Source organism: Sycon ciliatum, chromosome 1 (assembly GCF_964019385.1).
Source record: "Sycon ciliatum chromosome 1, ocSycCili1.1, whole genome shotgun sequence".
NCBI lineage: Eukaryota > Metazoa > Porifera > Calcarea > Leucosolenida > Sycettidae > Sycon > Sycon ciliatum.
Genome location: NC_088643.1, coordinates 49,761,900 through 49,789,349, shown reverse-complemented (window position 1 = coordinate 49,789,349; position 27,450 = coordinate 49,761,900). Strand labels below are relative to the sequence as shown.

At 47.2% G+C, this 27,450-nt stretch overlaps 1 protein-coding gene across 3 annotated transcripts in view; it reads right to left on the bottom strand.

Annotated features, from left to right (window-relative positions):
* The window catches only part of LOC135830872 (uncharacterized), a 45,925-nt gene that overhangs the window by 13,109 nt on the left and 5,366 nt on the right, over positions 1-27,450 (bottom strand). For 2 of the 3 annotated variants that reach the window (XM_065343080.1, XM_065343081.1), the window contains exons 6-35: positions 24,872-24,961; positions 24,328-24,485; positions 23,888-23,971; positions 23,299-23,417; positions 22,937-23,055; positions 22,609-22,725; positions 20,210-20,443; positions 19,533-19,766; positions 18,976-19,122; positions 18,335-18,601; positions 17,863-17,961; positions 15,122-15,217; positions 14,678-14,749; positions 14,154-14,325; positions 13,077-13,216; positions 12,475-12,804; positions 11,979-12,137; positions 11,609-11,731; positions 10,755-11,178; positions 9,849-10,081; positions 9,392-9,577; positions 8,888-9,025; positions 8,447-8,566; positions 7,893-8,075; positions 3,822-3,896; positions 3,029-3,274; positions 2,395-2,508; positions 1,254-1,424; positions 689-985; positions 55-363 (exon numbers count right to left, since the gene is read on the bottom strand). In XM_065343080.1, coding sequence (XP_065199152.1) covers positions 55-363; positions 689-985; positions 1,254-1,424; positions 2,395-2,508; positions 3,029-3,274; positions 3,822-3,896; positions 7,893-8,075; positions 8,447-8,566; positions 8,888-9,025; positions 9,392-9,577; positions 9,849-10,081; positions 10,755-11,178; positions 11,609-11,731; positions 11,979-12,137; positions 12,475-12,804; positions 13,077-13,216; positions 14,154-14,325; positions 14,678-14,749; positions 15,122-15,217; positions 17,863-17,961; positions 18,335-18,601; positions 18,976-19,122; positions 19,533-19,766; positions 20,210-20,443; positions 22,609-22,725; positions 22,937-23,055; positions 23,299-23,417; positions 23,888-23,971; positions 24,328-24,485; positions 24,872-24,961 — 5,256 coding nt within the window. The remainder of the gene's footprint in view (positions 1-54; positions 364-688; positions 986-1,253; positions 1,425-2,394; positions 2,509-3,028; positions 3,275-3,821; positions 3,897-7,892; positions 8,076-8,446; positions 8,567-8,887; positions 9,026-9,391; positions 9,578-9,848; positions 10,082-10,754; positions 11,179-11,608; positions 11,732-11,978; positions 12,138-12,474; positions 12,805-13,076; positions 13,217-14,153; positions 14,326-14,677; positions 14,750-15,121; positions 15,218-17,862; positions 17,962-18,334; positions 18,602-18,975; positions 19,123-19,532; positions 19,767-20,209; positions 20,444-22,608; positions 22,726-22,936; positions 23,056-23,298; positions 23,418-23,887; positions 23,972-24,327; positions 24,486-24,871; positions 24,962-27,450) is intronic. The other variant, XM_065343082.1, reaches the window with a different exon arrangement.

Here is a 27,450-nt window from a genome sequence, read left to right as displayed (position 1 = left end):
CACTGTACATGCCCGTGAAATGCTACTAGTAATTCAAGCAACAAGACAACATACCTTCATGGATGCCTGTGCGGCAACAATGGCATCATGAGGCCCAAGCACAGCTCCTAGCCGCGTCAGACACGCAAGGCCTTCCGTAACAGCCGGCGTCACCTGAGCAATGCTAGCCTGGAGATGACTGGCTGCCTTTGCTGCTGGAAAGAAGACATCGGCAAGTGCCTTCACAGACGTGTAGCGTTGCTTCAAAGCGGATGGTAATGCTTCGACTTCTGTCCTGAACTTTTCCGGTATTAGATTTCCGATAGAGTTGGATAGCAGATTGGATATGTGAGCTACTTCTTCGCCGTATGACAATAACTGATTCTGAAACAACACAAGAGTATACAGACCATCAATTCAACTCACGCACAACAATATTCCCACAGATCTACACAGAAGAAGAGCACGCACAGTGCTATCGACACAAAAAGAAGAACTGTGGTCGGCAGGATAGAAAGTGAGATCTCACGACCATGCACATCTATCAGTATCACATTTTTTCAGGATTCTTCTCCTGTGACTTATTTCATAACAATGATTTTTGATGTATTGACAGCATGTCGGCCTGACGTGCATGTGAAGCTGCTTTCCCATAAACAAACGCACAGTACATGTCCACCATGATAGCTGCGTCACCAATCTACAGTACCTTGAGGAGATCCAGAGAAGACAGCGAGGCTAGCAGCTGACCACTGCAGCAGTTCTTGACGCTTTCCAAAAACTGAACGATGGTCTGCTGTCCGGCGAGGACGTCCGACCACAGTTGATACGCATCCTTCCACTTTTGCCAAATCAGGAGAAGTTCGCTGCCCTGCCGGCCCAACGCTTGCGTTTCGTCGGAGATGCGCCCCGAGAATGGCTCACTGATGTACTCCAGTAGACTGAAGTCACAGTCATTGAGCAAGAGGAACGTCTGCTCCACAGCCGTCGCAGTCTGAGGACTACCCTGTAGCCAATGGAGAAGAAACAAATCACACCCATACAAGCATACCGGCCACACACACACACAATTAACACTGTGCTTGTTAACACTATCGGAAACTGGAGTACACCTTTACTCTAAACCGGTAGAGCACACTCATCCAAAATCTGCTGTTGGTGCTGGGTAAAGGGTTACGGCCACAAGCGTCATCTCAATTTGTAAGCATTGCCGCCCCTCCAATTCCCAGACCCGGCTCCCCCCCCCCCCTCCCCCGTCCATCTCGGAAGCTTACCTGCAAGAGACGTACGGCGGCGCGATACGTGCTGTTCCAGTTGTTGAATTGCGACAAACCATTCAGAGCTGCCTGCAATGCTGCCTGCTGCTGCTGAAGTGAGGCGCTGCGTGTCAATCGAGTGGCCCAGATGCTCTGGAATGCAGAGAGTCGCTTCAACTCCAAGTTGACCTATGATTGAAATGGCCAAAATGCATCAAATTTAATATCAGAATTAGCAACTTTATAGAAAAGAAAAAGAACCAAGAAACTACAAGTTACGCTATAATGTCCACTAACACCAACAGTTACTAAACAATCAGCTCATGCGATAACATTGCACGACACTGACCGACGGTACTGACGTTCTACAACTAACTGGCTATTAGCTCTAGTACATCTTGGATGCGCACTCCAACAGCATTCCAACTTGGAAGGTTCTAAGTTACATGATAACATAGGAGGGGAAGGTGAGGCTGTTGGAGTGTGCATCCTAAATGTGCTAGAGCTGATAGCCAGTTAGTTGTAGAACGTCAGTACAGTCGGTCTGTGTCGTGCAATGTTATCGCATGAGCTGATTGTTTAGTAACTGGTGGTGTTAGTGGACATTATAGCGTAACTTGCAGTTTCTTGGTCCTTTTTCTTTTCTATTGATTTATTCTTGGCTCTCCATCCGAGTCCATTAGCAACTTTGCTACGTCTTTCTTGAAGGAGATTGCTGTTGTACTTGAAGTAGGAAAGTGTTACGGAATCTCAGCCATTCCGTTCCCCGGGGCGCAGGACACAAAGGACAAGACTTGTTTGTTACATTATTTATATTTACAAGACGGAAAAGCAAACTGCTCTGACAGAGACGAATAAGAAGACGCCGAAACCCGGGAAAACAACACATCATTTTACAACAAAGGTAACAGTATTTGCAAGGACAGCCGATTACATCACCCATCCACCCGCAATCGCGCAATACCTGCTCCCGATGTCCTCAATACCTTGTGTGCACAACCATACATACTCAAACAAGCATTGAACTGCCCGATGCTGCAAAACAATAAGCAGATTGAGGGCAATTCTTGAGTAACCTTTCACATACACATAAATGCACTCAAAAAGCCCTACTTTCCTTTGAGTAGCTCTTGTGTTCAATCAGTCAGATATTCCTTACCTTAGCAGAGATAGCTTCCATACTGGTAGTCATTGTGTCCAGATCACTTGAAGCTACCTGGTCGTGGAGAGCTTCCTTTTGCTGACATGCTGCCTGCAGATCAGCCTGGATAGACTTTGGAGCACAGGATAACAGTGAAGAATTGAACAAGAGTGTTACAATAGCATTCAAACACATTGCACCACCCGGACGGTCAGCTTTCAGGCGACGCATCCAGCTCATTGACAGTGCACAGCAACAAAAAGACCCGCCCTCGTGATCATACATTCCACTGAAACTTGTGTTTAGCCACTGATGATGAGTCATCTAGACTTTAAGAGAGCGGCTTTGTCCAAAAGATAGAAGACGCATCAACCCATGCAGAATAATGCAGAATAATGCTGAATAAAAAGGCTCAGTGTAAGCCTAAAACGCCTACGCACATTAAAGGCTTACAAACTTCTTCTGTCTGTGGAAACTCTTGGTGGCAGTGGCACAGGACTGCCATGGCGTGAAGTGTGTCACATACATGACTGTACGCCCAGTGTTCATATCCAGCCGGCAGAGGACCCCACAGGTCTTGCAAGCGCGGGAGATTCGGCAGCACTGGACAGCACTGGACATGTAAAGTGGTGCACTTCCTATCAGTGCTCACCTGTATAGTGTGTTCCACGACGTGCACTTCATCCACACTGTCCAGGAGTGCACCGAACGACTTCACATCCACCTCAATCCTGCCAACAAGCTTGCGCAGCTCCTCTAGCTTCTGACTGGGCAGCATTTGCTGGCTGAGTTCCTGCAGTCGCTGTACGCTGGCACTGGCGTGTTCCAGCACTCTCCAGCGCTGGCTTTCGCTTGCACGCAAGAGCGGAGCTAGATCTTGACTTCGCGCAGTCGATGACTGCACGCAAGGAGAGGCACAGGGATAAGAAGATTGTGATATGAGACATGCACACACGTGGTCATAGACCTAACAGAGATTTCGGAACTCGTGACCAGGCAAAGAGGACAACATGGCTGCAGCGAATGCGATTGTCGGTCTTCAACCACTTGGTGGTGAGTCTGGCTTACACACCTCCCTCTGCTTTACAAGCTGAATTTGAGTCTTGACACTTGGTGGTGGTGGGGTTCCTAGGGATGCGGAAATTCCGTCTGACTAAGACCTAAAACTCTGTTTGCCTAAGTCTTACGAGGAGCAGTCAACTTCCTCCAATAGTACCGCCAAAGTCGCTACATCTCAGTTCATATTGAGCCTGCCATCACTAACATTTGTTGTTGTTTCAACATTGTCTCCAAATCAAGTTGGCTAGGGAATCACTAAGCGGTTTCCCTGCCTGGAATTACTCGGCTTACAGTATCAACTGCTTGTGGTGCCGAGGCAGCGCATCATGCAGGTCTCCAGAATATTATGCTCTTCACTATTTCATGTGCCCTGCCCATACCCTTACCGTGCACAGTTCCTCCAACTCGCCCAGCAACCCAACTGCATAGTCACACTCCGGCGAGTCTTCGCCGAATAGGGCCTGAAATCAAAATAGTTAGAACATAAAAAGAATACGAATACCAGTCATTTAGTATGAGAATATCCATTGCGGGGACAAAAAGGAGGATTGTTTTTAGGAATTACTGTGAAAGCACCACACTGTGATGCAAACTTGACTAGCACGACCAGTCAACTAGTAAAAGATACAGTGCACCTGTCACAAGTTCAAGTAGCATCTGGCCACCAAGAGCTGGGACTGCAATTCGAGGGCCCTTTCGAGTACACATTACAATTGCCATGTGGTCACGTCTTCATTTTTAAATAAGCTCTGAATCAGCGAGTGTTTCCGAGTTCATTGTGAGGTTGTTTCAGCTGAATGCGACTTATGGCCACCTGTAATGGTGTCAATACAGATCTTGCCTTGCGGCGGAGTAGCTTTTGAGACCAGCTAGGCAGCCTGCAAGATTCAATGGAACGTATGCAACATTCAGAATGGAACTGATAGAGGGCCGTAAGAATCCCAAACCACCGGTACAGGGCAACACCCAATTACTAGTACATTGTACAAAGGAAATTGGGGTGCATACTGCACCAGGTTCGACGCCGTCACAGTATCAGATGCGCTTGCAGATTTCAAAATACTATATCTGCTCCTTGTGCTATAGCGCTATTGCATATCACCATCTCTTTATTTAATTAATGTATTCCTCACATTTTAAATTTTAATTGAGTTTTATTCACTTCCAACATAATTTTATTGTCATCATCTAGGAAAGGCTTTCCTCTGGAAAATCCGGAAATAAACAATGCAACACTCAATACTCGATATTGTGTTTCAGAACTCCCAATGAAGCGCACGGAAGCACTCGAAGGGTGTACATGGCCCGGTGTACCATGATCTAGGCAGAAGCCCACACAGCACGTGGCTGCTGGAGGCTGTTACTAGTACATCGTCCTCTTTGCCAGAGCTCCAGAAAAACCCCAACTGGTCTCTACAACTGTGACTCGAAGACTCGCTCCAAGGTGGTATAAGAGTGCATGTAATAAATCAGGGGATGTCGCTACAACAGGCACTAACTGGCAATAGTCGATCGCTAGCAGCGATTCAATCGCTAATTCAAATAGGACGGTTGCATACTGCATCGTGAACTGATCGTTCGGAAAAACTAATATGTACAGACCAGTATTACAAGAATATCTTGGCGGCACAATTTGACGGCTAACGAGGGCTTCTTCAGAATCATAATTTCGATTGCGCAAAACGTGCCGGGAGGGTTACTAGCAGTGGAGATGATCGAGAGATGAGAAGGAATAAACGATGGCAGTCCACTTCACGTTGATCAATCGGTATGTGTTGACTGATCATTCGCAGTCCCTCACCTCTTGTTCTTTATTTCGGAGCTGGTGATCGACCTCTTCTTTAGTTCTCTCCTTTTCTCTGAGCATACGGTACAGTGCGCGTCGCTCGTTGTCTTTCCCTCTCACTTCTCAGTCGGACAGACCTCTGTCTCCGAGCACTAGAGCACTTTCAACTCTCATCACATGCACAGCACAGCAGCGCTCGTGATCTTGAATAGCACTTGTCTTTAGAAGTAAGTTCCCAAGTAGGTCTACAAGTCCTGATCAAGACTTTCATTGAAAGAAACAGAAAGTCAAGAAGAGCGCTGATATCATGATCGGATTGATCCATCGCTCTCAAAAATGATTCATTGGAAACGACGTAATTATCTGACCTGGAAGTAGCCGATCCGATCCCGGCCCCGCGCGCGGAGCGTAAAACCTTTTACGCGCGATATTCGGCAGTCACGTGCAGCCACAGCATACATCTTTATGTAGGCGTACGCGTAGATCCACGTAGAGTCAGTGCAGTCTACAGTCTACAGTCTACAGTCTACAGTGTTGCTGCTGCTGCTGAGAAACTAGCGCTAGCTAGTGCTGGTGACAGTGCAGTGCAGTGGTGTACGACTACGAAAGACAAGGACGATCCGACTCGTTTACCTACGATCAACGATCTGATTCCAAAAATAAGGGATGAGCCGCGCGAGGTGCATGAGCCGCTATGCTATATAGCGCTAGCACTCTTGAGTCTTGGCAAGTCTTGCCTTGCACGTCGTGCGAGTGCTGGCCTCGGTCTGTCCCCGATCTGTAATCGGTATTTTAACGGTATCGGTTGCATTACCATGATAACAAGGCGGGTAATTCAAACACGAAATCGACTTCCCCATATATGCCCAGTCCTAGTAATCATGGTAATGATCCATACTGATCTGTAGCAGTGTAGGGCCATACAAATAAACTCCATAGGGACTTAAACTTTCTCGCATCATACTTCTTCTTGTCAAAATCCTTCTTATGACATATCACATGATAATCAGCATGGTGGTGCATGGGGTTCCTAATGCAATGCCTGAATGGCCCCATATGGGGCGATGATGGCGGCCATGATGCCTCCATCTCCAGCAGGCAATTCCTGGCATCTTGAGAGGACATCGTTGTCAGAATCACCATTGCTCGTCTTCAAGCTCCTCTCTCCATTCGTTTTCGCTTCAAAATCAGCTCCAAGCCAGTTCTACATATTCCGCCAAGCCTGCAAGTCTAAAATTAGGCTCAGCGAAAAAGGACGACAGTGCCAGAAAAAAACAAAAAACGGCTTGCAGTACAAGCAAACTGATTACTTCACTCTTCTTGCCCAAATGTTTGACGGATGACCGCTGAGTAACATGACCAGTCACGAGTTGCCATTTTGATTTCGCTTAGAAATAGAGTAACATTGGCTTCGCTCTAGCTCGCAGGCTGGCGCCAATGTTAGACACCCGTGTCACGGTGCACCCATCATCTGGGCCAATGCATGGGCACGGGCTTATACTTGTGGGTGGTCCGATCAAGTGGCATGCCATGCCTATGGTAACAATTAGTAGAACATTATCACTTAATGACGTACCAAGTACTACCAAGATACAGTCATATTGTTCAGCATGGAACTGCCATGATAGCAGCGGACGATGCCAAATGGATATCAAGGCCAGAGTTTCTGGTTGGTACAGACTGATGCATATTATGGGTGCAAGGATGTTCTTTCCCCATCGACTCAGCCACACCTGGTTCCTGCCTGTTGGCCGAGGTGCTCTGTGGCCACGAGCCTCAGAAGCGGACCGCGTACAGCATCGTATCTAGCGTGCCTCTTTCACGCTCATTGTCATGTTCTCTGCTGGCACTTTAGCAAGCGAAGCCATGGTGCTCTTCTATCTCTTGGTCCTGTTTTACTCAGAAACCAGGCTCGCATATCCGAGTGTGCAGCTATCTACTTGTGACTGATTACAAGTCCCGAGTGAGAAGTTGTGCGAAACCCTCTGTGGAGCAAAGCTAAGCGCTTGAAAATAGTTTTGTGGGGAGTGCACGCAGGGATTGTTATGACAACATGGCATGTGACTGCAAAATTTCTCCTCAGAAAACTGAATCAATAGCAGAACAAGCGTCCTATTTCTCATCACCTGTCATTTGTATACGTGCACAAGCACATTTTTAAAATTTGCCAAATTGTTCCCTCCCTACCAAGGATTACTCTCATAAACATTTGACTGAGCTATTAGCTTGTGCTCAGCATGCAGTCCAGCACTCAATCACCCCTTTGCCCACCAGAGCGGAGCAACACTAATAGGCAGGTGGACGTTCTCGATGGTTTCCCAACTGTCGGTCTTTTGACAGTTCTTCTAGTATCCTTGTTTTTCTTTTAACTAAATAAATGTCGTCCTACATTCCAGTTGGCCAGGCCATCGTATGTGTATGCCCCAAGGTTGCAGTATGTGTGAGCCGCCAGATACTTATATAATCTTCCTTGCATCACAAAGCCCACCAGCAGCAGATGATGACTATCATTCAGACTGTGGTCCTAGCGTTTTGGTGACACTAGGCACCAGTGGCTGGATAACTAACACATTGTCCAATCAATCAGTTTTAATCACATGGCTCTGTGGATACAGTGGAGACAGACCATGCAAGCGAGCACAGTAAACGTGAGTCACAAATAGGAACAAACCTGAAGCTGCTCGATCTCGTCAGCAAGGTGAGGGTCGAAAGCCGTCAGTGCATCGGCACGGTCCAGCTGTTGGTTCCATGTGTCCAGCGTGGCAGACATCGTCTTGTTCTTCAGGTGGAAGTTCACCAAGACCAAACAATCATGACCTCGCAACTCCTGCCATAGGCTTTCAGAATCTTCGAGCTGGGAAAGAGAGATATAGATGCAATGGTGAGTGATGGAGACGGTGCTGGAAGCCTGGACATGGTTAGATGTTGTGAATTCAATGGGGCTTGAAAATGCTACGTCACAGCCAAGCTAGTCATGCCAATGCTGACTTTCGGATTCACTTGAGTCCTATGTTTGCATAGATCCAAATACGTTTGGGTGGGTTCACTTCACAGTTGGGTAGCACATCCACCAGAACAGCGGCCTTGCACGGTGACTGGACTGCCTCTGCATGTGACAAGTACCTTCAAAATCGGAAAATTATCTTGACCGTGACAATGGTGTACTCGTATGCACATGAGATAAGTAACATGGCAGCTCGGGCATGAGCATGATGACCACTCTACCTGTCTTGCGTAGTCCTCCACGTCAGCGCTCTTGGAGAATACGGCAATTGAATCAATGGATGCCTCGCAGTCAGTTAGCAGCTGCGAAAACTCCTCTTCGCCCTCAAAGCCAAACATTGCCTGCACACCATACACCATAAGGATCACATCTCATGACCATGGATAGATAACATCCACCTAAAGAGACCTGAACTGCTCGCAATTGATGTCAGTGCTGTGGTGTACAGCAGTCATTGATATCGCAATCAATACAACACACCGTACACAGGTATATTAGCAACAAAGACAAAACACTAAATGAAGGAAAGGCTACAAGAGCTTCGTGACCAAGATTACCCCCATTAGTATGCTGTTCAAGTGGCAGGACTAGCTACATTGAACTATAAGATACATTCTACCAACATCCTGTACCAGTCCACCAGGCAACAGTACATTGCTCACCTCCACGTCTTCAACCAGACCAGGTGTTATGTCCGCGGGATCAAGCTCCTCACACTCCGTGACCAATGACCTAGCCTGAGCCAGTGTTTCTTGAAGTGTTGTCATCTTCCTAGAGAACGTCTCCAGTGGTTCGTGCAGCTGCACAGGGCAGAGGCGAGCAAAACAGGCTTTGGTCAATGGCTATTCCGCACACTTAAAAACGTTCAAACACCCAGCGTCGCACACGCATGATGCAGCAACGCCTGGGGACAAGCCAGCGGAATGCATGTGTGTCGGTACAACGTTGAAGGTCACACAGTGGAATGCATGTGTGTCGGTACAACATTGAAGGTCAGCCGACGTAAAACAGATAGACAAGAGCAACAGATCCTTACGGGAGACCAAAAGACTGTGATCAGCCTGTGCAGAAGACCACAGCTGAGCGCAAACAGTCACAATCAGAGTCTAAGTCAACCTAGCACAGACCACATGGGATTTGCTTTTAGAAGAAAAATAGCCACCAACCATGCTCTGAATTCGGCCGCGCTCTCCGTCCACCTGCACTCGCACGGAGCAGAGCCTGCTATTGACTTTGTCATACACGTTGTTCCAGTGTTTTACAGTGATGTACGCTAGCTCTGCCTCGCCCATCTCCACACTCTCCGTGGTGTTCTTCAGCTCGAGTAGGCACTCCTGGATGATCGGCGTCTCCTGTAGGGGCAGTGACACAGATGAATGAGTGACTTTGCGGAGATACAAATAGAGTAGGAAGACAGACTGAAAAAAGACGTATCTAAAGTAACTACCCAAACCCGGGGGAAACTGCATGAAACATCGCAATTGTTCATAAGATTCATTATCAAGTTCTTGATCCTAGCTAAGCCTCCAACACCCACATCGAGACTACATATGTTTACACAAATAGGAGGCTGACAGGGTCACACAGGTATTTCCGATTGTGAGAACTCTGGACTTCTCCTACCTGCTCGTCACACTGAGAGAGATAGGTCAGTTTTTCATCGGCCATTTCAAGATCAGCTATGTCTTCACAGTCCCGCACGGCCTGCTCCAAGTGGGATAATCGCCTGTTGAGGTCAGCGTGCAGATTCGCTTGAATTTCCCAGATGGATGCGGCGGCGGTGACTAGGTCAAACGATGCCGCAATCCTACGCACTTCTGCTTCCGTCTCCGAGTCCTGTTGTCTCTGCTCGGGTGCTGCAACGGAGCAAAACACATACCAACGTAAGATGGAAGCCAATGCACGTTTAAACTTATCAGGTCTCAAAGCATGCTGAGATGGCATAGTAGCTTCTCAAACATCACCATCAAATAAAAATTCAGATAGTGAAAATACTGTATCAAGAGAAAACAGGAGGAACGCAAACAGTGTCTGCCTTAGGAGATGAACACAAGAAAACGTCACGTGTTCCACAGTCTTTAGAAAGTGACCCAGCTAGTTACTCATGAACTCTTGGGAGTGAGCAAATTGCAAACTGGATCACGTTGAGTCGTTCTACCCCTACCCCACCCTGCTACTAGTGCTGGAACTGTGACTCCACTCCTGACCCAAAATCTTGGCGGGGAAGATCATGAATAAATTGCACAGCACGCATAACACTATTTTGCTGCGTGGTAGCTATGTTTATCGGTTTTGTTGGGACACGGACTAGACTTGCCCATAACCAACTCTAGCAATATTGTTGACAGGATAGGATATTTGCTTAGCCATTAGGCAAAGATATGCCAAGTTTTTCAAATTAATCATTTCCCATTCCAACCAATAAAAGTGGGGGTTATGCACAGATTCATATCAGGGGCCGTGGTCCTTCAAGTAAAAGTACACGCAACAAATTTGACCACTTTTGTCTAGCAGGCAACAGCAACGTACATGGTACAACAAGATGTGGAACGACAGATTTGCCACTGCGCACAGGCGTGGTGGCTTCAGCTGATCTAGCCGGCGAGTCGGTGGGCGTCACCTGGATGGACGGCGACGATGGCGAAGAGCTACGGTCGCCCAGCGCATGTCCTCCATTGGACGGGGATTGCGGCGAACCGAGAAGGCTGTCGTCGGCCGGGTCCAGCTGCTGCCTCCCCGGCGATCCGAACACGGCCATATCCGCCACGCCAGAGTCTATCTTGGCCTTGTCGAACACTCCGCCGTCACCAGCAGCGGCGGCGGCATCATGAGCACCGCCTGCAAGCTTACTTAGAAAAGGAGCGGTTCTCTGGGGGTCAGGCGAGTGCTCACCGTAGAGTCTTGCGTCGCTGGCAAGTCGCTCCAGGACACTGGCGGTCTGCCCAGTATACATCTGAACACGAACACAACATGGCATAGAGGCTGCTTAGAATAAAACAAAATAAAAGATCGTATTAATCAGCAGACAATGCACAGGCCCTGAGTTGACAAGAGAACGATACAATTCAGAGAGAATTGTATCCAATGTGTTTCTACAACTCAGCCAGGAACAAGAACTTGCTGGAAACATTTCTAGTCTATGCTTTGCTAGCTTATTACTGTCATTGACGCCATGATGCAAATTATCATTCATTTCATATAAGACAGAGGAAAAAAAAGAGAAAGAAAAAGAGCCAAACTAACATTAGTTAATAACAAGATCTGTGAATGAAACGAAGACTTTTCTTGCAGCAATCGATACAACAATGAACCAGTACTTTAATTTTACAATGCAAGATTCTCAACCAAAGGGAGGCCAACTTCACATGACCACTTTCACTGACCTCAAGCTGCTGCAAGAACCGTTCATTCGGGCCACAGTCATTCGGCAACCACCACTTCAACTCATTGAGTAAGTTGCGTGATCGAGCAACCCAGATTAGAGGCGTAAAGCATAGCCACTGGGACTGCAGATGAATACAAAAGAACAACCGCACAGATTGGTGAGCATTGTCACATTTGAGTAAGGCTGTCATGTCAACAAAGCTGTGAAGACAGACAAGTAAGCACACTGATACTATACAACAACCTGGGCGAAGAATGGAACGCAAGAACATGTGACTTTCCAACAGAGCCTCGCACTCCTGCAACATTGAATTCAAATATTGGTGCCGTCTAATATCTTCAACATCGCAGTCGCAGAAAGATCCTCACCTTCCGACCAAGGCTCTCGCATATCTCGCTGAGATCCTGCAGCTGCTTTGTGACTACCAGCGCATCATCTTCCCTGCATCCCGGATGCAACTCGTCTTCGAACTTTGTCTTCAATCTTCTTGATTCGTGCAGCACATCATCGTGTTTGGAGACAACAGACTGTGCACAAGATAGACAGGGTCGCATTGTAAGATCAATAGCGGGCTATTCAGCTATACACGGCTTGGTTGCTTGCAAAAAGAAATACACAGTGGAAACATGAATGGCAATCCAGATGCAGATCAAATACATTACTTCTGAAGTACAGGGGTGAGGATCATATAAATTTGCATAAACAAATGGTTCTGCACTCTGGCTTTGACATGAGGCCAAAAATTGACACTCAATAATCAAATCCATACCTCTCCTTGATTAAGTCAGATATCAATTATCTGACAAAATAACGCATCAAGAGCAGGCCCCCAATCCCTGGAAGAGAGTCAGAGAGATTACTCACCTGTACATCGAATGCCAGTGACGTATACTCTGCTGCGTCCGGCTCCTTTTCAATTCGACCGACCAGTTCTTCGGCGTTGGAACGGGCGCATGCGGCGTCGTCCCATGCCTGCTGCATCTCATCGGTGAAATATCGCCATTCCTCAACGAGTGGGACAAGTCTTTCACGTCCTTTAGTGCAAGTCGTCTCCAAACTCAGCAATACAGCTTCCAGCCTGTGCAGTGTGGCACCTTCCTGGTCAAAGTCAACACCAAGGTCAGCGAGGTCCTCAGCAACTTCATTCAACTTGTTGAAGTCAGCTTTCATCTTTTCCAACTTTTCTTTCGTACTCTGGGGAAGAGAAGAATAAAAAATACCCATCCATTCATTCTGTCCTCCAGAGGCGCTAGATAGGATTCCGAGAATAAATCAATGACCATAGCAATAGCCCACGAAACAGCCAGTCGGCCAGTGTCTCAGAGCAGTGGTGGTTTACAATTACGAGGAATATTACTAAAGTTGGAAGGGGTAGGGCTGATACGAAAAGATTCCCAGAGCGCTCTACATATTCCTTTGCCATCAAATATTCAACTTCAAATACAGATTCAGAAAAAGGGGCGTACCTGAAGATTCTCCAGTTGGCTCTGTATGACCTGGAGTGGTCCAGTGAACGCATCGTTACCCTGGATCAGCACAGCTGCTCGGTTCAATTCATCTCGCAAAGGACTGCTCATGGAGTAGAATTCCAATCGCTTCCGCCAACCTAAACATGATACAAGGAAGACAGCTGCTTGATCGGATACCTCTTAACCCTTTAGGGCCCACAATTATTTCAAGAAATGCACTGCATACGCAAGCCCAGGTACTTATCTGGTAACTTTGGTGTCCTTTGGCCGATTTTGGTGATCTTGGGCTTTCTGGAAAGCTCTTGGCCAGAGGAACACAGCGATAGCCAGCAACACGTCACTCGATCCACAGAACCAGCGCCGCAGCGCGATACGGCGCTCCAAAGCCAGCATTGGGAGCGCCCAACTCAAATTCTCTGCCATTTCAACTAATTGCATCGCAGATCGCTCAACTTCTTTTTACTGGAGAGCTGAGAAACATGCATTTGCGATGACGTGAACTATCTGTAGCTGCGTGGGCCGCGCGTCAGGGAAAACCCCTAAAAATGAGTTCAAAATGCACGCGCTCGAGTTGACTCTGCTGAGCGAATTTAGTTCGAGTCTCGTATCTCCGCTCTCCGAACTCGGATCGTTTTCGGGTTTTTTCGAGCCGATAGCTGAGACAATTTTAATGTCGATAGCCCTTTCGATTGTCCGATTCGGTCAAGGGACAGCCGACTTACGCCAGGTTGCGCTATGAAAAGTATGCACTGTACACTGGTACGGATATATCCGTACTATGGGCCCCAAAGGGTTAAATGACGATGAAAGGATGTGCAACCACTACCACTCGCATAACTGCGTCAGATATATGACAGGAATGCACAAATAGCCCTGGAAATGCTCATTTCACTAATTATTAAATTTCAACCTTGAGTTAATCTTGCATCAACCTAGGGCATACAACAAGCTACCAGCAGCAACATTCTTCGCATGCCATATCAAAAGTGACAACTGGCCGCAATGTTGATTGCCCACCCTGTATATGCAGCATGCACAAATCATTAGAAACCACTCAAAGTAGTATGAAAGTACCTGGTAGAAACACCTGGACATCATCGACAATGCACTGCCAAAGCCGGATCTTGCACGTGTACTTCTTCATCTCGGGAGCAGCAACGGACTCCACCCTCAGAATATCCAAGTCCAGCAGTCTGCAGATCTTCACGATGCTATTCTCCAGGCGATGCATCAAACCTTCCAGGTCCTGCAAGCCGCAGATTGTTGCACCAAAAGAGAGTTCAGCACCAAGTCTAGTTTTGCTTGCCCCCATTTGTCAAGGCTCGTGGTCATCGTTTGATGTTAGTGTACAGTTCTTTGTTCATTTTTGGTAAACAGAAAAGAAAAGAAGGAACTAAACAAATATGGCACCAGCACTGTATAGTGAATGGCAACTAAGCACAATTGAATAATACGTGTACTAGGGTTGTTGCAAAGTCTTCTCTCAAGAGGTAGAGTGCTTGGTGATATAGGTAGAGAATGCTTGACTTGCAATAGATAAACTGATTCTCGTGTGCCCATACGACAGAGTGTGTAGGCAATGTCGAAATGCAACTAACCTGGAGCTTCTGTATTTCTCTTTGCAGCTCGGTGTAGTCCAGTTCTGAGTCGAGAGATGAAGATTGCTGGTCCTAAACCACATATATACACACAATGTACAAGCGCGCGCACACACACACACAAACACACACACACACACACACACACACACCATGGAAATAACGTGCCATGGAAAGTTATCAAACCAGACCAGAATGAAATACGGCAACCTGATGATGCACACTTTTTTCGCAACGCTCTGTCCCCCTTTGGGGAGGGGGGGGGGGGAGGGTGTCAATATGACATCGTCATTTCCTGATAAGCAGGTCCGGACCCACTTCACCACGAATACCTCATGCACACACACACAGTGCACCTTATAACTGCAACAGGAATATTCTACCCACCAAAGTCAGTATTCACCTGCTGTACATATGAGGTTCTTATCGACAATGGTGCCGTACCTGCAAAGATGAACGTAGTTGCTGAGCAAGTGTGTCAACATCGTCCACCAGGCCAGAGGCTTGTTGCTCATTCAGGTTGCTTTGAAGTACGCTGATCTGAACACCACAACGGGCACACAGTTCACACAAACAAAGGCCATCAGGACATCCCCGTGATACCATTGCATGATCAGGGTATTTTCTAGTCAGCCTTCCTGACTTGCTTTTAGGCATATTGTGGCCTGAGAAGGATCGTACCCCGATGAAGCAGGGCTGGTCCAAGTTTGCTTCCATATGCCCAGGTCGTGAATCCACGGATGTACAGAATATTTGGCTGGAAGCACTCCAGTACATGAGAAAAAGGGTGCAGCTCGCCTCTAAGTGCCTCAACATACACCATTGCATACCTTCATTGTGATAAGAAGATAACAAGCTTCCTGCAAATTTCGGTAGCCTTGCAATTTAGCTTATCACCACACGGAAGGAATTGCATTACAGTCAACTTCGCCAATAACGACTGCGGATATAACGACAATTCGCGAATAACGACATAATTTTCATGCCCGGAGCAAAGTACCATCCAACTGTGACACATATAATGAGACTTCGGATATAACGACACTTCGCGAATAAGGACACTTTTCTGATGCCCCGCCGAGTGTCGTCGTCAGGCGAAATAGCACGTCATAGTACATTTGAGATCAGCGGGAAGAAGATGACGACGTCCACTAATTTAGTATCTGTGCACACGAATCCGTTGTGTGTGTGACTCTGTATGTCAGCTATGATATCATCTTCTGTGGTTCCATGCCTAGCATGTACGTCTGAACCATCCTGCAAAGTTTGAATGACGTAGGTTGAGCGATCGCTCCGCGAAACATACTTTTTGAAATTCTCTTCATAGTATATCTTCCACCACTGAAATTTCGAATTTCTTCGAAAAAAGTGCTGAGAGGGGTGGCTTGCAACCTCGATATGGCTTGTTCCAGGCATGCTTTGGAGCCATCTTCTGTTGAAGTAGTGGCAGGGATCTGTCCTGCAACTGCTACAACAAAAAATGATTCGATCTGAGAAAGGGTGAGACCGCGAATCTCGGTTGAATATTGAGTATTTCAAGCCTTTTCACGACGAAGATGGAGTTCTTTTTGGAGATGGACGTCGCGGCAAAGGACATGGTGTCCGACTTCTGGCGTCTGGTGAAGCCAGGGATCATTTGTCCAGTCAGGTCGGCATCCCAACCGTCGGTAAGCTTGTGTTTGGATCCCGTTCTGCTCGATGTGGCAGATCACAAACAATTTTATATCGCACAAATTGATCTCAGCATCGTGCGTAAGGAATTTATATTCAGAAAATCCCAAAGTGTCTCTGTGTGGCCGTCCTATGCCACGAGAAACTCCAATCAGGCTCTTATGTCCTCTGCCTTCATGATTGAATGTCCACTTCGTTTGAACAACGAACACATCAATCGAGGAGGGCTTTGCAACGAAAAATACAGCTATACTGGAGCTGAAAAAAGAAAGAAACTGAAACGTGCTCAGGATGAGACTCGAGTACACGCATACTCTCCCAGCAGGTGAAACGCAAATTTTTGTGAAAAATGCGTGACGCCGACTGACCAGTAATTTCGCCTGACGTATAAGCGAAGTTGACTGTACTAACACTCTTGATGAACATTTAGCTCATTGCGGCTCCAGGAGATACTGGTAGACCCAGGTGCTCGAAGTCCGTACACTTTTACAGTGTGTGTTTGCCGAGCTGAAACTCACACTAGCAATGATCACTTGCCAGAATCCTGCTCGTGGATGGAAGGTATCTTGTCCAAGTTTGTTCTGAGACCAGGCTCGATTGAACCAGGCCATCTTTCGATCCGATCTGTTTCTCTGGAGTTCGCTGATTTTTCATATCAAATTGTTGTGTCGCAGAGGGTACTCTAAGTCCGTACTGATCAGAGGTGACTCGAAATACACACATATTTCTGCTAATTGCTAACTTGCAATCCCTCGGTTACGACGAAAGCACCGAAGGCATATGTTTGGGATGTGCCTCCACCAGTATTTCTTGCAAAAGCGTAGTTTGTTGCCGAAATGCAAGATGTTTTTAGTCGGCTCAGAGAAGAAGCAGCTGCGCTGTGAAAACCGCGGGAAAACAGTGGTGGAGATGCCAGGAGTGTCAACCTTTCTGCAAGGATTGGTGGTTCTCTGTAAATTCTTCTCCTCTGGCCATTGTCAGCTCAAAGCTGGCTCTTGATGATTGAGTGAAGGTCTGTTTGACGCTGTGTCCGTTCGAAATCGGTCTTGGCAAAGTTGATTTTTGCATGAAATGTAACCCAATTTGTATTTCGTATGGACACTCGAAACCCACTCGCGTGGTTTGGGACTTCTGCTTATCGTAGATCCCTGAAAATTGCTACGCGAGGAGAACATACCACACTGTCCCCTCCATAGAATATTTGAGTCAAATACAATAACAGAACATGAAATTATGGGCGTACAAACTTAGGATACCATGTACGGACTTCGAGCACCTGGGTCTACATGCCGTAAGCATGATTTAGTACGCATGGTAAACTCCCGGGATACACGCCGCCAACACATGCATCAAACTATTAATTCCCCTTCTAGAACAGGGGAGAACTAGTGCTATCAGCGGACAGCTCCATGTGCGCAGCATCAAATGCAATCTATTTGGAAGCAGTCCAGAGAAGTGTAGTAAGCACTCCGTCCCTTGATTAGGGCAATACTGGTTGATCACTGGTGACCTACCTGGCTGCTGATGCACATGATTGGGTTGGACGTGTCACCAAGCCCAGCCAAGCGCCTCTCCAGGTCGGACAGCTTCCTACTGATATTCTGAAGAAAAACCTGCACAAATGAGAAAGCAAACAAATGTTTGATAGCATTGGAGCCCAAATATGCACAGGCACTGCATATTCATATAGATAGATACTCCCTGGGTAATACCATCTAACATATTATAATGTGACACACGTTCTATTCAGGCCTTTCAAATTTCTAATAGTGCAGTAAAACCTGTGACTAGCGACCACCCCTTGGGGTCAGAGAAAGTGGTCTTTAGTGGCAGGTGGTCCTTAGTTAGAGGTTTGCACAGCACAACCATCTATGAATGTGAGACCACCCGTGCCTGGCGAAGTGGTCTGTAGTACCAGGTTGGTCGCTAGTCACGGTGGTCTTTAGTTACAGATTTTACTGTACACGTTTGAAAAGATCAACTCACGTCTTCTCCACTGGTATCTGAGCTTTGCTCCGCTCCAGCCGGTGCCTGCTGGAGCAGTTTCCTGCAGCTCTCGCACTCGCTGACAAATTCCTGCCACTGGCGGTGCTTGACCTGCTGCTGCTCGTTGGACAGTTGGCTTAGCTGGTGGTGGCACTGCTCGATGCGATTGTCCAGTAACCGCACTGCCTCCTGCAACAAGAACGAGGTGATCTTGTTCTGCGATGCCCTCAGCTTCTCCTCGAAGTCGGACACTTTCTCCAAGAGACGCTAGAGCGGCAGGGTGTGAAATATGAAGAGGAAACAGTGTCAAATTCACGACAAGGAGCAAGAAACCAGCAGCTACATCACGGCAGCATCAACTACTGACCATTCAACCAAAGAATCACATGCAAGTCGTGTATCTACTTGTAGTATTATGCATTACAGCATTCCCTCACAGCAGTGACTGTATATGCTGGAGTATGGCGTGCACTCAACTTTGACTAACATGTTTAAACCAATCAAAGGTACACATTTCGACACGATCCTTTCATATCTGTAGATGAAAGCGCGCCCAGGATTTCCAGCCTCCAAAAGTGCATCAAAAGCACCTACTGCAGCAAACAAAAACTGGATGAATGCATTGCCCTGCATCACCATACCTTCCGTCGATCAAGGTACGATTTCAAGTCGCCGTACGAGCTCAGCGAGTCAATCCCGCTGTGTAGCTCAGCGACGGCATGCTCAACCTCCACCAGCAGATCAAGATACTGGCATGCTTGCGTTAAGCCATCAAGCCAATCTTTGGACTAAGGCACATGTAGAAGATGGGCAAAATAGCAAAAAAATACTCACCAAAACGTAAAAAGCAAGAACAGACCATTAATCATCAGTGCCTTGCATAACGCTAGATGATCCCTAGTAGACAAAACGCCCATGTATGCTTCATATTGCACCAGGAGTTTGAAGAAGTGTTCAATTATAGCTAGTACGTAACATGCACACTAACAAACAAGGCCGGTCCAGGAAGCTCGAGGTAGAGTGCTCAATGTACGAATGTACAGAGCAGTATACACACACAACAGAGGCGAAAGGCTGTGTTAGCTGTAACTTAAAGTTTCACGCATCGGAGCGATCATCAGACAGCAGCATTCACTATCGAATAACATGCACACTACGGATCTCGTTCTGCTCGTTCTGTTCAGGATAGCATACTGACCTCAGCACACCATTTCCGGCACATTGATGATGCCTTCTGGCAGGCGCTCATAGCTCGGAGCATGTCACCGGCCCCCTCGCATAGCATGCTGTTCTGCTCGACAAAGCGCTCGATGTGTCGGATGTCGGATTTTGCCTGCATGCTCAGTATGCTGGTGCTGGACACGGCTTCCCGACACGTTGAGTGCAGCACACTGAGCTGTTCTGCTGTACATGGAAGCTGCTCCTGCACCATCTGCCAGCATAGGATGCGGGATAAGTGCATAGATAAATAATACGGTTGTGAAAAAACCAGTGGTGATCTTGTGCCACGGCTCAGCGTGTTCATCGCAAGTCACAAGGAAGGCATGCAAGCAGAGTGATAGAGAATAAGGAGAGACTAGCATTCCGACCGGTACATTGGATGCAAGCGTAGCACAGTGTGCAGTGTGAAAACACTTCCCGCAATCGGAAAGGAAAGTGCAAGAACAGTATGCATTCATCAAGATGTGCAATACAACAATTATATTCAAAGACGCATGGCAAGTATGCGTTCTACGTGAGTGATTGAAGCACACCTGATACAAAGCAGGGACCTATCCAAAACATCGTAGGAATCTAAAACAGGCATTGAGGAGCCGACACCCCTTTCGACCAGACACAAACCAGCACTGTAATAACACTAGACAGCTGACCAACCTCGCGTGTCTTTGACGACGTCTTGAGTTTCTTGCTGAGCTCCATATCAAGGTGAGAGAGCCGGTCGGCTAGGAGTGCCTGCCACACTCGCCGTCTCTTCACCTGCCACATGTTGTAGAGCTTGCCAGCTGCATTGCGCACTGCTTGGCAGTCACCGGTCCGATGGTGGCAGACGCCGTTGGCGATGATGAGCAACTTGACAAAGTAGCCGTGGTTGCATTCACGAAGACGATCCTACAGTGTCATCAGGCAAAATTACAGAACACAGCATTACCTTAATGGCAGTTAGGTAGGGCCGGGCCTGGCCGGCCCTTGAGGGGAAAATAGAGGCGGATTGCAGAGAATATACTGAGACATTTCAGCCCTGCACTGTAGCAAGGGTGCTAACACATGCAAGATCCAATTCGATTCTGCTATTTAAAAGAAAGAATAATTGTGCGAGATTTATGAGTGTCAGTTGTCATGTTGTCAAGGAGGGAGTGTGCGAGATTTACGAGTGTGATTTTTAGTGTGATTGGACAGGACACTGCGCTGAAATAGAATGAGTGTTGTTGTGATAACATCATTTACGAGTGTGTTGTTACGATACAGTGTTTGTTGTGCGTGTTTGTCGGATACGCCGATATAATCAGTTGCATAGATAATACTTACGTTGTTGCTTGCATTCTCGCTCTCCACAGCAACTCCACTGCGTGCTGCGTTCTATGTATTCCTATTCTGTACATTGACTCTCTCTGACAGGGTTTGCTGTCACCCTGTCTCTGGGCGCAAGCACCCTCTGACAGACCAAACTGATTTGCTTCATCTCCACAATATTTATCTCCTTTCGATTTGAATTTCTGTTTGTTCTGCACTCTGATTTTTCCTTGTTGCACCTGCGCTTTTGTACGCGGAACTTTGCTGTCACCATCGCGTCGCCATTATTTATATCCATGGTTACGTGGTGGTATGACTCATCGATGCATCATGCATGATCATTCTGCTTTTCTACTCGTACACTTCGATATGCATGCACGCACACTGATGTACACGTACACGTAAGCCAATGCACGCACGCGAGCACGTTTTGCTGATGACAGCGATTTGGCGATCGTTGTTGTTTTGGTTTTCTGGTTGATTTGAGAGTATGGTTGAAACCAATAAGTAAATACAGTCTTCTAGTTGTCTCCACGAAAAGGCCAGGAAATCGTGCCACAACAGGGGTCTGAAGACCGCGTAGTTTTTAGTTGTGGTCGATAATTTCACATGCCTTTTCGTGGAGACAACTAGAAGACTGTATTTACTTATTGGTTTCAACCATACTCTCAAATCAACCAGAAAACCAAAACAACAACGATCGCCAAATCGCTGTCATCAGCAAAACGTGCTCGCGTGCGTGCATTGGCTTACGTGTACGTGTACATCAGTGTGCGTGCATGCATATCGAAGTGTACGAGTAGAAAAGCAGAATGATCATGCATGATGCATCGATGAGTCATACCACCACGTAACCATGGATATAAATAATGGCGACGCGATGGTGACAGCAAAGTTCCGCGTACAAAAGCGCAGGTGCAACAAGGAAAAATCAGAGTGCAGAACAAACAGAAATTCAAATCGAAAGGAGATAAATATTGTGGAGATGAAGCAAATCAGTTTGGTCTGTCAGAGGGTGCTTGCGCCCAGAGACAGGGTGACAGCAAACCCTGTCAGAGAGAGTCAATGTACAGAATAGGAATACATAGAACGCAGCACGCAGTGGAGTTGCTGTGGAGAGCGAGAATGCAAGCAACAACGTAAGTATTATCTATGCAACTGATTATATCGGCGTATCCGACAAACACGCACAACAAACACTGTATCGTAACAACACACTCGTAAATGATGTTATCACAACAACACTCATTCTATTTCAGCGCAGTGTCCTGTCCAATCACACTAAAAATCACACTCGTAAATCTCGCACACTCCCTCCTTGACAACATGACAACTGACACTCATAAATCTCGCACAATAATCAACAAAAAAGCAGGGCTGAAGCTTAGAAAATATGCAGGGCAGGAGGGTGGTGGAGTGTGGTGGGGTGGAGGGTCAGCACTGAAAAGAAGAGTACAGAGGTTATGTGAACAACACCATTGTGTATGCTTTGTATGATGTGGACATGTCAATGACACTGACAGGCTAAAACCTAAGATTCGTACGGGTGTTGCGTGTATATCGTACTGAGATTTCACAGCACCGCATCCACCATGGGGGAATTACCCTGTTTCACAGGAGGGTGCACCACCAGAATGGGAGAGCTTTTACCCTCCTACCTCTCTCCCCCCCCCCCCCCCCCCAACACACACAAACCGTGGCCTAGAATCCTGCTCAGAAATGTTCAAGTCTGAGTTGCTGAACCGCCAGCATCTCATTCTCACCTCTGTAACAGATGTCACAATAGATATGCCTGGGTCATCTGGGCAAAGGCTGTTGTAGCGACGAAGGCACCGGTCATAGTGCGATTTCAAGTCGCTACATCTGGAGTGGACTTCCGCCTGCAACAAAGGAAGTGCAACAAACACCGCCAGTTCAAATACCTACACTATGTAACGAATGCGAGAGGCCGAAATGGTCAAGCTTTTTAGAGTAGCCTGTCCGAATCCATTATCCTGAATTAAGGAGCAAAACACACTTGAAGAATTTGTTAGTATGCATCACAAAGGACTAGAAAAGAAGTATTTCAACTCTGATTAAATCGAAACTCACCACTTCAGGCAGCGCCAATGACTTGCTGAACCTTGGAAACCTCATGAAAAACTGCTCGTGGATCAGGGTGAGGTTGACGAGCATTGCCATAGACTCCAAATTCCTCTTGCTCTGGAAATCTGCAGAGATGGCACAATCAAACATCGGAACATGCGCACTGAATACAGTGTTGAAGTGAAGCTTTCAGGAGGAGGCCGGCTATCATAAGATATCAGGACAAAACCTATGCTATAGACTTGACATCCTCTCGATATACACTAGGATTAAAAACATGCAGCATCAGCCCTACCTCATTAAACCTAAGAATGCTTTCGACATACCCAATAGAAAAACATACGTGGTCGCCAACACGCAAGTCCTACCTGACTCAGTGAGTAGTCGATCTGCGTCCAGGCCCAGAAAGTCCTTCAGCTGCTGCATTATGTCAGTGATGGACGAATGCTCGTCTACCTCTGGAGGTGGTTGCCTCACTTCGTTCGCACTGCAAACACAGAAATCCAGAAAAGGAAATACAATATGTCACATGAAAGATATGGACACAATTCACGACAAGTTACACACCTGTCCAATGTGATAAGGAATAATTCAATATTGTACTGGATGGTAGCCGTGAAGTATTGGATGAGTGCTGATGCGCATGGTCAATAATATACTGTAGATGGGCTCAGCCGCCGTAATGCATTCCTCCCGATACCGTAATGCATTCCTACCGATACTGTAATGCATTCCTACCGATACCGTAATGCATTCCTACCGATACATGTACAGTCAGACCTCGCTTATCCGGATCCCTCGCCATCCGGAAGAATATATCTGGTTACTGATTTACAGCATTCGCGATGCATCCAACATAACCGGTGTTCGGTTATCCGGTTCCCTCGCCTATCCGGATAGTTTTTGTGGAAAACGGATTTGTTCGGTTAAGCGAGGTCTGACTGTAGTGCCACTTACGGGATTGCTCTCAAGATGGCTCGGAAGTACTGGCCGTCGCACCAGCTCAAATGTAAATCTTGCACCACCAACGCCGAGTCGACACTGTCAATCAGCACCATCACACACGCAGGCACAAGACCACACACATGCACAAACACACATGCATGAAGACACGACACACGCATTCTCAAAAACATTCACTGAGTGATACTTTCGAAGTACAGTGGAGCTCACTTAGTACACGCTAATCTTGCTGAGTAAGGACATTGTGCGGAGCACGAGTGTATTGATCCATGCTACTGATCCATGCTATTGATCCATGCTGAAGTATGTTAGGACATTGATCCAGACCAGGCTCAGCTGGCTAAAAAAGCCGTGTATGAAACCAAAAAATCAAGAGCAACATGCCCAACATTTTGGCAAGCTGTTTCCGACAGAATGGATCGAGCAGCACTTACGATGCCACACATGCAGTGAACCACTTCTGTAAGGCCGTATAGAAGGACACTCTTGGGTGATCAGCTTCGGCAGTGGCAGCATTGCTGGTGCTGACCTCGTTGCTGCTAGAGGCTGAGTCTGCTTCGGCAGCCTGCTTACCTCCAGCCAGGCGTTTCGTCTACATGAGGGGATGAATTGAACACAAAAAATTACAATAGAGGATAATGCATTCCACACTAATCCGTATAGTATAGTACCAGTACAGACACTTGGGCTTGAACTAGGCTGTCAGTATGCCACCATACACCTGAACTAGCTTGCAAAGACATAACAGGAGGGGAGGGCGGTCAACTATAGAGGTGCGGCATACAAGACGTAATGAACTAAGCCAAGTTGTCCGGTGACTACACACGAGGGATTTTCCAACTTATCTTGCATTAAAACGAAAACGTGCATTGATAGGTCTTGAACTCTAAACCTGCCCAAGATAGGTTGTAACATGCCAAGATAGGGTATTCGACAAGCAAAGTGCTTGTACCCAGCATCACCAATACAAGTCCATACCTGTACAGTGGTGAACAGGCACCAGAGCAATGCCAGACCTGAAGCAAAATCCGATTCGACCATATCCTTCGACACGCCGGACAACCGAATCTGCACAGAAACCGGAGCAGCAATACGTGAGAACCAAGTGGCTAAAAGCTAAGACAGCAGGGGAGGATCCAGAGCGGTTCCAGTTTAGCCAAAACTGAATAGGTTATACATGTACATGCTTATGGCTTCCAGTACACGGCTGTCCCATGCATGCGATGCGCGTTCATTAAATATGGCGGCCAAATTTTAATCTTTTTCATTTTTTACGCGACCTGGCCTAGTCGTATGTTTGCAATTTCGCTCGACTTCCATCTCAAACGGGCAAGGTCAACCGAAACCACGGGTGTTTGCCAGGTCATTCGATAGAGTTTAGAGCTTGGACTGGCCTTGCCTTTGACTGTGCCGCCGCTCGAGCGATCTTCTTGGGTTACCCACGCGCTACGCATGGTTTCTTTCTCGACGTGGGTGCAATTATTTTTGGATCGTCGCTCGATTTCAAGGGCTCGCCAACCTCGTCAGCGAATTTTCTCCGCCTCGCAGAAAATTTTCTAGTATACCTCGATGTCCTAGCCTTTCGATTTCGTGTAGTCCTAAGCTTGACGTGCATCACTGTAGCTTTTCGTGGCCATGTTAGAGACGTAATTTTGTTCAGAAATGGAGGCTCATGTTAGCTTCCTGTCGTCGTGTTGTCGTATTGGAGGGGAGAAATTCGCGTCAAGGAGTGGACAGACGAAGTATCGTGTGGCAGATCATACTGAATCCATTTTGGCAGTGTTTCATCTCAATGTGGATGAAACCAAATACACCCTGAACATTTTTGCCACACTTGAAAATTGGCCATGGAATGCACTGTTACTGCCAGGGGCCCAACATTCTCTGGAGCTCTAGAGGTGGATGTACACCGCTCAAAGACTGGGAGCCACACAGTGGGACAAACTGTTTGAAATGCAAGCCCAAGACTGGCAGGAAGTCCAAATGCAAAACACAAACGCAAGACAAACTTGCGGCATGGGAGAAAACGCGGGCCATCGCCCGCAAGCACGAGCACATGCACGCCGCCACCACTGACAGCAGCATCACCAACAAAACCTCGCCCCACCACACCAGTACCTGATCACTGGATAGTTTAGTCTGTTCGGTTTACGAATTCAAAAAAGGCAGACAAAATAACAAAACTAAAAACACGAGCGTCGCATGGACCGAATCTGATGAGCAGCAGCGCGTCACACCCGCATACCAAGTTTAGTAATAGTAGTAGTATAGTATTTATTCATATTTCTCTAGGGCTTAGTGGGTAAATCTCTGCATCCAGAACAGTTCAGTTCAGATAGGAATGCAACAACACACGCACAATGTCCACTATGTCACAGTGTGGTAGGGAGAGAAGTGTTTGCAGCTTGCTGGTAGACGTTCAGCCGTGCATGCATTGGCAAATGGCTAGAGCAGACGGCCCGCTGCCCTTAATGTAAGGCACACACGCAAGCGTCGGAGCTACAGCAGCCAAACAGCATAGTTCATGGATTCATGAAAGACTGCACCATACACTGCGCCAGCTCTGGTAGGGTGTCCTTTTGAGCATCGTCACTGGTCGGTGACGTTTTGCAGGCCTCACCATCAAAGATGCGAGGTGATGCTGCTGATCGACTTGCTGGCATGATAGTCACAAGCATAACTAACGAAGGATGGCTGGAAGTCAAAACCAGCTGTAGATGTAGATTCCAGGTATACCAGACAATTACTGACGCCGCACTTTATCCGATGCCCCATCAGCGTCAACTGTACGCCGATGGTCACAGGACCGTGACAGCCTTTCGATCGGTCTACGGTCGGGAGACGGGGCTGCAAGCCCAAAGCAGCGGGTATAGTGTTCGTCACCAGCTGAGCAAGAGAGCTTGCTGAGAGATTTAGGTGTGCACTGTTCAGCAACCAGTCCCAATATAGGTTTGTCCATGAAGGCTGGTGATCCTCAGCTATCATACAACAAATTCCTACTCACTGCGCATATGCGCATATGGCTTGTGAAACAGCAGCAGAAACTGCACTGCCTTGACAAACGCACCAGTTACCATGATGGAGCAGATATGCCCTGCCCTGGAAGCCAACACCAAATCTCCAATCGCTAGTACAAGTAGCTCTTCACTAAATCATGCCTAGTGCATGCTTGCAGTGATATTTTCAGCAAGAGCGCTGCAGTTACTGCTGAGGAGATATATTGCGTCCTTGAAGTCGAAGGCGCTCATCAAAGTTGTCTTGCCATCAATTCTTGGCCTTATGCAGGCACGAGGTGGTCTCCCGTGGCATTGGCCATATTACCCCGAGCTGCACTTGCTCGAGGAGCACGTTGTTTCGTTCATGGAAGTCCTTCGTGTTGGACTGAGTAGGCTTGCTGAGAGAACAGAGCGCTGAATCCATCCACGTCCACAACTACGAATAATTTACAAAACATTCCGACTGCAGATCAGCGCTTGAAAACGGCGATGCAAATCAGCGACGTTGGGCTTCTCCATTCAAAAGGAGAGCCTTCCTAACGAAGCAATTCTCATGTGACA